The sequence below is a fragment of the Anabrus simplex genome, chromosome 1 (assembly GCF_040414725.1).
Source record: "Anabrus simplex isolate iqAnaSimp1 chromosome 1, ASM4041472v1, whole genome shotgun sequence".
Taxonomy (NCBI): domain Eukaryota; kingdom Metazoa; phylum Arthropoda; class Insecta; order Orthoptera; family Tettigoniidae; genus Anabrus; species Anabrus simplex.
In genome coordinates, this window is record NC_090265.1 from 1,103,040,546 (window position 1) to 1,103,052,855 (window position 12,310).

The window sequence follows — 12,310 nt, forward strand, 5'->3', positions numbered from 1 at the left end:
ACCGCAACGTCGATAATGATCTGTTCCGGCACATACCTAAGGATAGTTTGATTTGTGGGGATATTCATCCAACCTTCTGAGATCAGTAGAGAATATAGGTCTCAAAAATCAATAAACATTAGTCAAATAGGCCGAAACTACTGAAAAGCATTGTGTCTGCCGAGCCCAAACTTGCCTCGAGAAGAGCGAAGTAATGTCAGTTGTTGCGTGGGCATATGGTACCATGGGAGGAATTATGAAATATCGACCATATTGAAAAAAGCACTTTTTAAAATTAATTATAGGTGATAGAGGAAGAAGCCCAAAATAAATGGAATATTCGTAAATGAAGGATATTCACGTCTAACAATGAAGAGGAAGTAAGAGAACAGGTTTGTACTAAGGGAGCTTGATCGGACAATAAGAAAACGCGAAGGGTGGCATAAATAATGGGAGGCAGCTTAAGGTTAAATACAGCTGTGTCATGTTACATAAATGGAAGTATATATATTCACGGAATGAATGCCTTAAAATCCCAGGAGAAATTTTAATCTTGGTAGAACTAAGGATCCATGCACCTACTGTTCTTTTACTAGTATTGTTGTACGTGTTTTAATACACATACGTTCACTTCACTTTCTTGTCCTTCATTACTTTAGACTATTTGTTGTGCTTAAAGTACTTGTCTCCAAAATATGAGTTTCCAATTTAACTATTTGGGCCAAGTGAATTTACAGCGGACAAGTTGTACATGAAAACTAAGAAAACTTTTGCTAGGCATAAATATCCGCATACCTTTCCTATATTTCACTTTTTCCATTTATTTTATCATTCATTTACCGATGACCTGCACCGAAGGCTATCGTACAGATAGCTGATTGCCTATTATTTGTTTAATTAGTTTTTCTCAGTTTTCAAAGAAGTTGGAAATGTATATTTTAATATTCTTAATTGTTTACATCCTGCACATACATAAATATCTTCCTTATTGCTCATTAATAATGGTACTAATTAACTAAATACTGAAATGTATAACAAGACAGGGTGAGAGTCAATAAAATGAACACATTGAAAGCAGTTTATTTTATGGTCATGGTGAGTAGACGTGAAATATGATATTTTTTATTTTACTATGGTCTTAATGGGTAGACTTGCAGCCTGATATTTTTTATTTTGAAAAGAAATACAGTAAACATCATGTGAACATGAGAATATTCAAGTCTATAGTGACATTGGTTTAGAAAAAAATGTGAGGTTACTTCTACATAGCGGAAATGAAATCGGAGTAGTTGTATAATTTAAAGTGCTTAGGATGCTAGTCTTAATGAGATATATCGAATGAAGGTGTAGCAAATTTAATGTTACAAGTACGTCATACCTCTAGCTAAAGTATCCTTATCTATTATTACAGGACGCTCTTGTCAGGAGGCTGGGACCCAACGCACGGCCCTTCACCATGGAAGTAACTCCCCTAGCACCACCCAGTGTACAATTGGTACCAGCCAAGGAATACAACGGGGCTCCTATTGGTACCAGCTACGACGTCCGAGCGTACGTTGGTGAGTAGGATGTAGCTGGTAATTAGAGTACTGAAGTTTAAATGCACAGCTGACGGATTAAGTTATAAAATGTGTCGCAGGAAGCTCAACCATCATTTTACTTTTATTAAATGACTTTTAGAGTGTGTGGTGTGTAATAAAACTTGAATTTTTTGTTAAGGTTCTTATTTAGTTATTATATGAAAGAAGAATAGCAGAGTGGTAGGCATTCAAATACCAATGCAACCGAGTGAGTCGTTAGTTGTTAATATCTTTTCCATTTTACATATTAATAAAGAATGGCAAAAATAATAATTAGGACAACTGCAATTTTTTTACGATGATGATGAGTTATATGCTATAACTGTAAGGAATCTTATAAATATGCGTAAGTTATATATATTCCAACCTGGGATTATGTTTATCTCGATGTACTAAATTCCACACAGACGATGGTTAATGATTTTGGTATAGTTTACGTATTTATTAACAAAAAAGAGACAAGATTATGTTCAAGCTGAAAAATTCGAAATAATTTCAGGACTGTTTAAACAGTTCGTCCATCTTCAAAATGACTATAATCTTCAAAATTCATCGGCATATCTTTCCTTAATAATAATAGTATTAATAATAATAATAATAATAATAATAATAATAATAATAATAATAATAATAATGATAATTATAATAGTTCCATGGCTTCATCCCTACAAAACCAGTCATATTTATTTCAATCAGTTTATGTTGGGCGCTTTCCAAATCACCCATATTCATTAATGCCGGGCTGAGTGGCTCAGACGGTTGAGGCGCTGGCCTTCTGACCCCAACTTGGCAGGTTCGATCCTGGCTCAGTCCGGTGGTATTTGAAGGTGCTCAAATACGCCAGCCTCGTGTCAGTAGATTTACTGGCACGTAAAAGAACTCCTGCGGGACTAAATTCCGGCACCTCGGCGTCTCCAAAAACCGTAAAAGTGTGGTTAGTGGGACGTAAAGCAAATAGCATTATTATTATTATATTCATTAAGTGTGTGGGATAGGGCTGGGTGGAGTTGGGACAGAAAGCGGATGAACTGATATCATAGGATAAGGAGGAATGTATTTGTCAAATAGCGAGAGGGTAAATGCAAATATGCTGCACAAAAATAACATAATGAACTGTAGCTATGTTAGTTAGTACATGGTGTAATCAGTGTTGCCTATACCCAGTCAGAGAAAGTGGCCATAACTGACGACCAAAATTTGCCTCAATTGGTGAGAGGTATATTAAGATGACCATGAGATCTTGCACATGATATTACAATAGCATGAGGCCTGGAGTTAGGACTGCCCGTTCGATTGGAAATATTTTTTTGCGAGTTCAGTGAGGCTTTCTGATATTATTAGTCTTGCCTCACCGTCAGTGAGTGTGGTACCATTTTTACCTTTGCATGACATTCGATCTGTAGATGATCTCAGGGGGGAAATGAGTTAGTCGTTAGTGTTAGGTGAGTAAAATAGATATAGCAATGGATTCGATTGCGTCTGAAGTTGGTGGCATTTGAGAGTGTTTTAGATGGAATATCTCTGTTTCTTTGTCTTCCTGCACATTAAATAACTCTTTTGTGGCAAAATTTCGATACCTCGGCTTCTTTCAAAATCCACATCACTTAGTGGGGCAATAAATAAATAAATAAATAAATAAATAAATAAATAAATAAATAAATAAATAAATAAATAAATAAATAAATAAATAAATATCGTATGTCTCAATAACAATGTGCCATGTATGATTTGACGTCATTTAGGATGCCTCCGTGTCAATTACTACGTTCCAGTTTACTTTACAAGATGGCACGATCTATAGCTATTTCAATGTTACCGGTAAACACCAAAATGTAAAATCAGATATATTTTACATGCTGATATTGTATGACATGGAGTACCGAATGGAAGTAATTCCGCTATTCAAAAATCTGACTTCCTCTGGTATGTTTGAATCCACGGTGTTGGAAGTGGTGTCGGATACTCTACCGTTTTTCTGGAGAGAGAGCTTAATTTATTATTATTATTATTATTATTATTATTATTATTATTATTATTATTATTATTATTATTATTATTATTATTATCGTTATTTATTTTCATCATCAACATTCACCACGATATTACTTTATATGCTTACTGTTTATATTTTAGTAGTGTTTGCACCCAGATATTGTATAGCAAAGTCATCTCCGTTTAAGTCCTCAAGGCTCTTGGAGGGTTGGAAGTTAAAGACTTCCACTATCAGTAACCTCGGCATTTGATGGGGTAGAGTGGTTAGCTCTACGCCCGGCCGCCTTTGTTCCCAGGAATTAACCTGGTGTAGGTGTAGGCTGACTGAACCTCAGGACTATATGCATCTCCGGAATAGGAAATCTCATTTTCTAAATTTTTCGACTTACTGACGAGGAATAGAACCCAAGTGTTTCCAGGTAGACCGAGCACGCCATAAACGCCTAGGCCAGGCAGTCCATAAATACTATATAGATAGAGACATTGGAAACTTGCACAAACACACGTAGTAGCTTACACTATCTTTCCTAGCAGTCAAACGTTGTTAAGCTAACGAAATAGGTCTTCAGCGACGCTGGGTTGGGAGATTATTTAGACTCTGAAGAAAGTGGGAAACTAGGGTACACTCCCGCCATTTTTCTGATGTGAAAATTGGAGAGCATGGAAGATCATCTTCACAGATAGGTCTTATGGCGACGATGGGACGGAAAAGGCCTAAGAACGGGAAGGAAGCGGCCGTGGCCTTAATTAAGGTACAGCCCCAGCATTTTCCTGGTGTGAAAATGGGAAACCACCTAAAACCATCTTCAGGGATCCAGACAGTGGGATTCGAACCCACTGTCTCCCGGATGCGAGCTCACAAATGCGCGCCCCTAACCGCACGGCCAACTTGTCCTGTAAATTAAGAGTTAATGAATCGTTCACGGCACATACCACTTATATGCAACTTTTTGGTGGAGTGGAATATCCGTACGCGTATAAATTAATGGGCTGTTATACTTTATTGTCTGCATCTTTGGCGTATTTAAAAAAGCATCCTTTTACATAACGTGTGTAATAAAATTATTGTTATTTGTGTCACATCCGAAATATAGCACAATGTAGCGCTTCCTTCTAAACCAGCGACTAGGCATCCCATTCATCAATAGTACATGAGGGCCACTTGGTACATTAAAATCACTTTCTAAACAGAGTTTATACTCCTCAACCATATCAATGTCATTCTAATTAGATTAACCAAGGGTTAAACATTGTATGCAATTAGAAAGGTGAAGTCAGTACTAGAACGTTATATGTTTATAATATCAGATGAAGGAGCAATAACCTCCAGACAAGTTAATGAAAACAGGCTACAGATATAGTGCATCTCCTGTAATAACCATGTTATATATTTCGTACAGCTGAACGTGCGGACGAGAAACTTCACCGACGCAGCACCGTGAGGATGGGGATACGAGTGGTCCAGCGGGCAGCAGCACCTCCAGCTCCCAGCAGTAGTGGAGGTGGGGAGACGATCCCACGACCAGTCACCTTATTAGGCTCCATCGTTCCACCTCCTCCTCACGCTGCAGTGGACAAACCTTTCCTACTCAGTGAAGGCCGCGTGGAGCTAGAAGCATCCCTAGATCGAGCGATCTACTGCCACGGAGACCCTGTGCTTGTCAATGTTGCTATACACAATAGCAGCAGCAAAACAGTACGCAAGATAAAGGTATCCTTTCTTACATCTTTTTACTTATTTCTATATTTATTTATTGATATAATTTCATGGATTCACAAAGCACAGCTACATTGGTCACTTCTCATTTCTATTATCAACAGATAAATGATCGAAAGGAGACTGGGATAATAAAGTACCAAATAACAAACGCAATGAGCGAGTACCAAGACCAGATACATATCGTCGCTGCCGGGACAAAACCTCCTATGTGAAATATTTTAGCTTAGAACTTTGGCCGGTAAGGTTCTGTCATCTAAGGTGCAATATTGTGTATTCTCGCTCTTCATAAGGTACGTGCTGCGGGTCAGTATATCTCCAAAAATGTTATCACATAGGGGGTTTTGTCCCGGCAACGACGATATGCTAAAATTATCCAAATCCAAAAGCATTCATAGTCAGATCAACGTAAGTCAAAATTACGCCAAATACCTTCACATTGCCTACATTTTTATATTTAAATGTTATTAAGTATTAGGCTATCTTCCTTGTGACATCGCCAACAACTGAGTCCATGGGAAGGAGGACAACAATATTGGTAAAATTACACTTGATTTAGTGGAAAGGATAGTAAAGAAAATGCATTGTCATAAAGCAGGAGGAATAGATGAAATTAGACCTGAAATGGTGAAGAAGGCAGGGATAAAATGTCTTATAGAGTAGTAATATTGGGACGGAGTGTTAGGAAGGTACCTTCAGATTGGACAAAAGCAGTAATTGCACCTATCTATAAGCAAGGGAACAGGAAGGATTGTATCTACTAACGGGGTATCTCAATAATCAGTATACCAGGCAAAATGTTCACTGGCATCATGGAAGGCTGGGTGCGATCAGCGATTGGGAGAAAGTTGGTTAAAAAACCAGTGTTGTTTCAGACAACAGAGGGGCTGTCAGGATCAGATTTTCAGAATGTGGCAGATAATTGAAAATTTCTACGAGAGGAATATATATATACATACTAGCAATTGTACCCGTGCTTCGCTACGGTATTCCAAATTGTATACGGATGTCGAAGTAAATTATTGTACATGAAGTGAATAATAATTCTTTAATTGCATGTAAATTGGCGTTATCCGAGAAAGAGCATAGGGAGGTCTGCAGATGTTGTTTCCAATGTAAAGTGCGAGTTGTGGTATTGTGATGCTAACGACAGGTGCACTTGTCTACCATAATTCATTATGTTTTAGAAACGTTGAATAGGGGGAACTTTGAGTAAGATTTTCACACAGTGAATTACTTTTCAGATACTTATGCGACAGCTTCAAACATAGAATTTGGCTCACATATGGCTACTGGGTGGACCAATATTCGTGTAGAATTTGATGATCCCATCTTTCCTACAAGTGAATCAAACCATCAATTATACGTGTAAAAAGTGCAAAATTTAGGTAAATCCAGAAATAGAAAAAAATAAATGTATAAGGGAAAGAGATACAAGAGGTCATAGGACCAAAGTTGTAGATCACTCCAAATTGAACGGAGATTGTACCATCCGTTTTGTGATACGACTTACCGTTTAGCCGCGAAATACATTGATAGGAAGTACTGCACAGTCATTGAAATTGCCTCCATATTTCGATATATTTCGGGCGGTAAAAAATAATTTTTTTAAACATCTCGTAAATTTTTCTGTCGGTTACATGGTAAAAGCTATAATTTTGCAAAATTTCAGTTTTCTAACTCGTCTGGGAGATTGTGCTGCCATGTTGATATGGGATAGTGGGTTAAAAATCAGCACTTTCACGAAACTTTTAAGCCCATAAAACCTGTTCTGGATATATATCACCGACTGTGTTCTTATGCAGATTTGAAACTCCCAGCGTGTACCCTCAGAGAATTATGAGAATTTGAGATTTTTCTAGGGATCCTGAAGTCATCAGTTTGTCTGGTACCAAGTTTTAAATTTCCAAGATGCCTAGAATGGTCTTACTAATTCACCTCTGTTTTCATTTTTATGTCTTAATTTATATATATATATATATATAAATAAATATATATATAGTATATAGTATATACAGATCACGCCAAACAGACTTCCATTTATTAATATGGATTATATTTCACCCGCTTCCCAAGTGGTTCTAGGGGCATCTTACTCCCACAGTATGTTTTCCAGGTAGTAAGGCATAGTTGAAAGCCATACTGGAACATACACACGTCCATTATCTCGGTAATTTCTGACAATTTATTTTTTAACCCTTTCTCACCCCCTATGCCAAAGGGGGCTGAAGTTAGGTTTTAAAAATTCGGAATGTTACTATTCATCTCAGCGACCTGGAAAACTATGGATTCGACACTACTTTCGATGATTTGTATATCTCAGTCCCCTTGCCATTACCCGCCCATAAGGGTTCATGGGGTGTTTTACCCCCATCTGATTTGTCTCCTGATACTAAAAATCCGGAGTGTCACTATTCATCTCAGCGACCCCGAAAACTATGTATTCGACACTATTTTCAATTAGTTCTATATATCATTCTCCCATCGCCACCCACCACGAAGAGGGCTGAACTTGGACATAAAAAAATTCTGGAGTGTTGCTATTCATTTCAGTGAGCCCGAAAAGTATGGATAGACACAACTTTCAATGATATTTATATATTAACATCTCCCGCCCCCCCCCCTAAGCGTTCCTGGGGTGCACTACCCCCACGTGGTTTGTCTCCCGATACTAAAAATCCGAAGTGTACAATTTACCTCGGAGACCCCGAAAACTATGTATTCGACACTATTTCAGTTTAATTTTATACATCACTCTCTCCTCGCCCTCCACTCCATAGGGGGATGAACTTGGACTCATAAAGTATCCGGAGTCTCACTATTCATCTCAGCGACCCCGACAACTATGGATCCGACACTATTTTTGATTATTTTTATATATCACACTCCCATTGCCCCCCACCACGAATGGGCTGAACTTGGACTTTAAAAAATTCCGGAGTGTCACTGTTCATCTCAGCGATCCCGAAAAGTATGGATTCGATACCAATTTCGATTATTTTCATATCTCAGCCCCTCGCTCCCCCCCTCCTGTCCCTAAGGGTTCCTGGGCTGTCTTACCCCCACGTGGTTTATCTCCTGATACTAAAAATCCGAAGTGTACAATTTACCTCGGTGACCCCGAAAACTATGTATTCGACACTACTTTCGTTTAATTTCATATATCACTCCCCTCTCACCCCCACCCGAATGGGAGCTGAACTTGGACTTAAAAAATCCGGAGTGTCACTCTTCATCTCAGCGGCCCCGAAAACTGTGGATTCGAAACTTTCTCGATTAATTTTATACCTTGCCACCCCTTACCCCCACCCCTAAGTGAGCTACGGATGGCACACCCCCACACTGCTCGTCTTCAGATAGTAAGTCATAAGTGTACCAAGTTTGGGTGAAATTTCTTCAGTGGTTTAGGAGGAGATGTGTCATTTACACACACACACACACACACACACACACACACACACACACACACACACACACACACACACATGCAAACATCCATTTTTATATAAGTAAGAAGAAGAAGAAGTTTATTATTACATAGAGAAATTTTATTTTGAACACTGCAGACATCTAAACTTAAACTGTATACCCGAAGAAATTATTCGAATCCGAGGAATGAATATTACTTCGCTCGCGGCATGCCCAATCATGGGAATGGCTTCAGAGTCGTGTTCATTGCAGAGGGCAGGATTCTTATTCTTAACAAGGATAATTGGTGCCACTATCGTCCGCTCTAAGATGTTCGAGGGAACTCCAGGTGACTCCAAGTCTTTCAAAGCTCTGCCGTGTAGAATTGTAATTGTGTAGAACATCGGGTTATTCTTGTAAAAGTTGCTAGTTGAAAGAAATGAATGACATGATATATGATGGTAAGAATGAAGAGGATCAAACCCGTCGCCGGCACATAGACCACTCCTCTCGAATAGCTCAAGACTTTACGTCCCGATCCGACGGACGAATTACCATCAACAGCGTCATATGCCCTCACACCATATAAGAGCAAAAACAGCTTCCTACGTCCTGGACGTAAAATGGCCCCTTGAATATTGTGTTCTCTACCTAACTTATGTACGTTGCCTAGCGACAGTGACTCTTTATGCATATAATCTTGGTGACAGCACGTTGGATTGTCATATCCCAATGCACGTTTTCCGATGGTTTTTCGTTCATAACTCAACAACAAAAGCGAAAATGAAAATTCCGGCTTCGTGGTGCATTCGAATCCTCTTCCATCGTCCTATGTTCAAAATTTCAGATCTCTGTGTGCAGTAGATTTTGCTGGGCATCGCGCACAGACAAACAGACATAACAAACACTTCCTTTATATATATATATATATATAAGACTAGTTAATAATATGAAAGTCCATTTGCTGTACAATACGGTCAGAAAAATTAAATATTCATTGAACCGCTCCACAACAGGCGGCTTGTGCACACTCTACAGCAGTGGTGACAGTAGTGCCCAACCTGTAGCTAAGAACCTTTGCAAGTATGACCTAAGCACCATAGCTCAACATATTTAGAACATCCGACGCTAAATCAGAAAGTTGTGGGTTCGGATACCACCGATGTCTGGTTGGCCAGATTTGTTCCGTATATAACATCTTTTCGTTATATACCAAATGCAATGAACACAACTTAATACGTTTGAATTCTATTTCTAGTAAAACAGTCTTCTTTGTCTTTACTTATTCACCTACCGAACGTTAGGAAATCGTCCTCCTGGCGTTCTCTCCTGCCGGTCGCCTGAAAATGAATAAGGTGCGCTGACTTTGGGTAATTATTGGTAGGAGGGGGGGGGGGCACGATTAACATGAACACAGGCATGTGAAATGAAGAACAACTACATGCGAACATTCCCTCTTTATCAGTTTACCCACTTGGGTAGGCTTTTCCCTCGGACTCAGTGAGGGATCCCACTTCCACCGCCTCAAGGGTAGTGTCCTGGAGCTTCAGACTCTGGGTCGGGGATACAATTGGGGAGGGTGACCAGTACCTCGCCCAGGCGGCCTCAACTGCTATGCTGAAAAGGGGCCTCGCGGGGGGATGGGAATATTGGAAGGGATACACAAGGAAAAGGGAAGGAAGCGGCCCTGGCCTTAAGTTAGGTACTATCCCGGCATTTGCCTGGAGGAGAAGTGGGAAACCACAGAAAACCACTTCCAGGATGGCTGAGATGGGAATCGAACCCACCCCTACTCAGTTGACATTCCGAGTCTGAGTGCACACCGTTATAGCCCTCGTACCACTTTTCAAATTTCGTGACAGAGCCGGGAATCGAACCCAGGCCTCCTGGGGTGGCAGTTAATCACACTAACCACTACAGCATAGAGGTGGGCGCAAACATTCATGTTTTTTAATAATACTCACAAAGCAGAACAATAATGGAGCTTGTTTCTCAAACACATTTGCGAACGTGTCTTATGTACGGAGCTTTCAATAATATTCACAAGTAAACGAAAAATAGAACTTCATTCATAAATAAATATTATGAAGGAATGTTTTATCTACGAAGCTATCAAAAGTAATCACAAGTAAAACAAGTTAGAACTTGCTTCATAAATAAATAAACATATTGTTCATTTCAAAATACGAAATGTGTAAAGCTCTACCACCAGCTGTACCACCTGAACAGTCTCCATTCTTAAATTTAGTTCTTTGCAGGAATGCCCGCGTTATAAACTCATTTCATGATATAAAACAATCTACCACCTTCTCCAGATTTAACGCCTCAGCAACCTCCGAAGACTAACAGACTCCACGTTTGAATGGTACTTAACATTAGGAGGAGAAATTTTCGGAATGGGGGCGAAATGGCACTCTGCCCCCAATAAGACCCTATTTGTGGGGCATAAAACGCTTTGCCCCTCCAAATTTGGCGCCATTGCCGATGAATGACGAATAGGACGACATGTTCTGTTAGTTGCTTTTGGACTGAAGGCTGTTAATTCTCCTTCAGGTACACCATAAAGACTTGGAATTAAAATGAACCACTGGGTGCATTCAACGAGTCATTTATTTTTCTAAGCCATGGATAAGACATACGATAGACTGCCGAGGGAAAAGATGTTCGCAATGCTGGCGGACTATGGGATTAAGGGTAGATTATTAAAATCAATCAAAGGCATTTATGTTGACAATTGGGCTGCGATGTGAATTGGCAGTAGAACGAGTTCTTGGTTCAAGGTACTTACAGGAGTTAGACAAGGCTGTAAACTTTCACGTTTATTGTTCGTAGTTTACATGGATCGTCTGCTGAACCGTATAAATGTATAAAGTGGCAGGGAGGGATTCAGTTATGTGAAAATGTAGTAAGCAGTCTGGCCTATGCTGACGACTTGGTCTTAATGGCAGACTGTGCCGAAAGCTTGCAGTCTAATATTTTGCAACTTGAAAACAGATGCTATGTGTATGGTATGGAAATTAGCCGTTCGAAGACTATATTGATGTCAATAGGTAAGAAATTCAAGGGAATTTAATGTCAGATTGGTGATACAAAGCTGGAACAGGTATATAATTTCAAGTATTTAGGATCTGTGTTCTTCCAGGATGGTAATATGATAAGTGAGATTGAATCAAGATGAGGTAAAGCTAATGCAGTGAGCTCGCAGTTGAGATCAACAGTATTCTGTAAGAAAGAAGTCAGCTCACGGACTAAACTATCTTTACATCGGCCTGTGGGGCCGATGACCTTCGATGTTAGGCCCCTTAAAACAACAAGCATCATCATCATCATCATCATCAACATCGGCCTGTTTTCAGACCAACTTCGATTTATGGGAGTGAAAGCTTGGTGGGTTCAGGATATCTTATTCATAAGTTAGAAGTAACTGACATGAAAGTAGCGAGAATGATTGCTGGTAAAAACCGGTGGGAACAATGGCAGGAGGGTACTCGGAATGAGGAAATAAAGGCTAAGTTAGGAATGAACTCGATGGATGAAGCTGTATGCATAAACCGGCTTCGGTTGTGGAGTCATGTGAGGCGAATTAAAGAGGGTAGGTTACCTAGGAGAATAATGGACTCTGTTATGATGGGTA

At 39.5% G+C, this 12,310-nt stretch overlaps 1 protein-coding gene across 1 annotated transcript in view; it reads left to right on the top strand.

Moving 5' to 3' along the window:
• The window catches only part of LOC136876537 (phosrestin-2), a 455,062-nt gene that overhangs the window by 426,346 nt on the left and 16,406 nt on the right, over window positions 1–12,310 (top strand). The window contains exons 6-7 of the mRNA XM_067150580.2: window positions 1,391–1,538; window positions 4,952–5,262. Coding sequence (XP_067006681.1) covers window positions 1,391–1,538; window positions 4,952–5,262 — 459 coding nt within the window. The remainder of the gene's footprint in view (window positions 1–1,390; window positions 1,539–4,951; window positions 5,263–12,310) is intronic.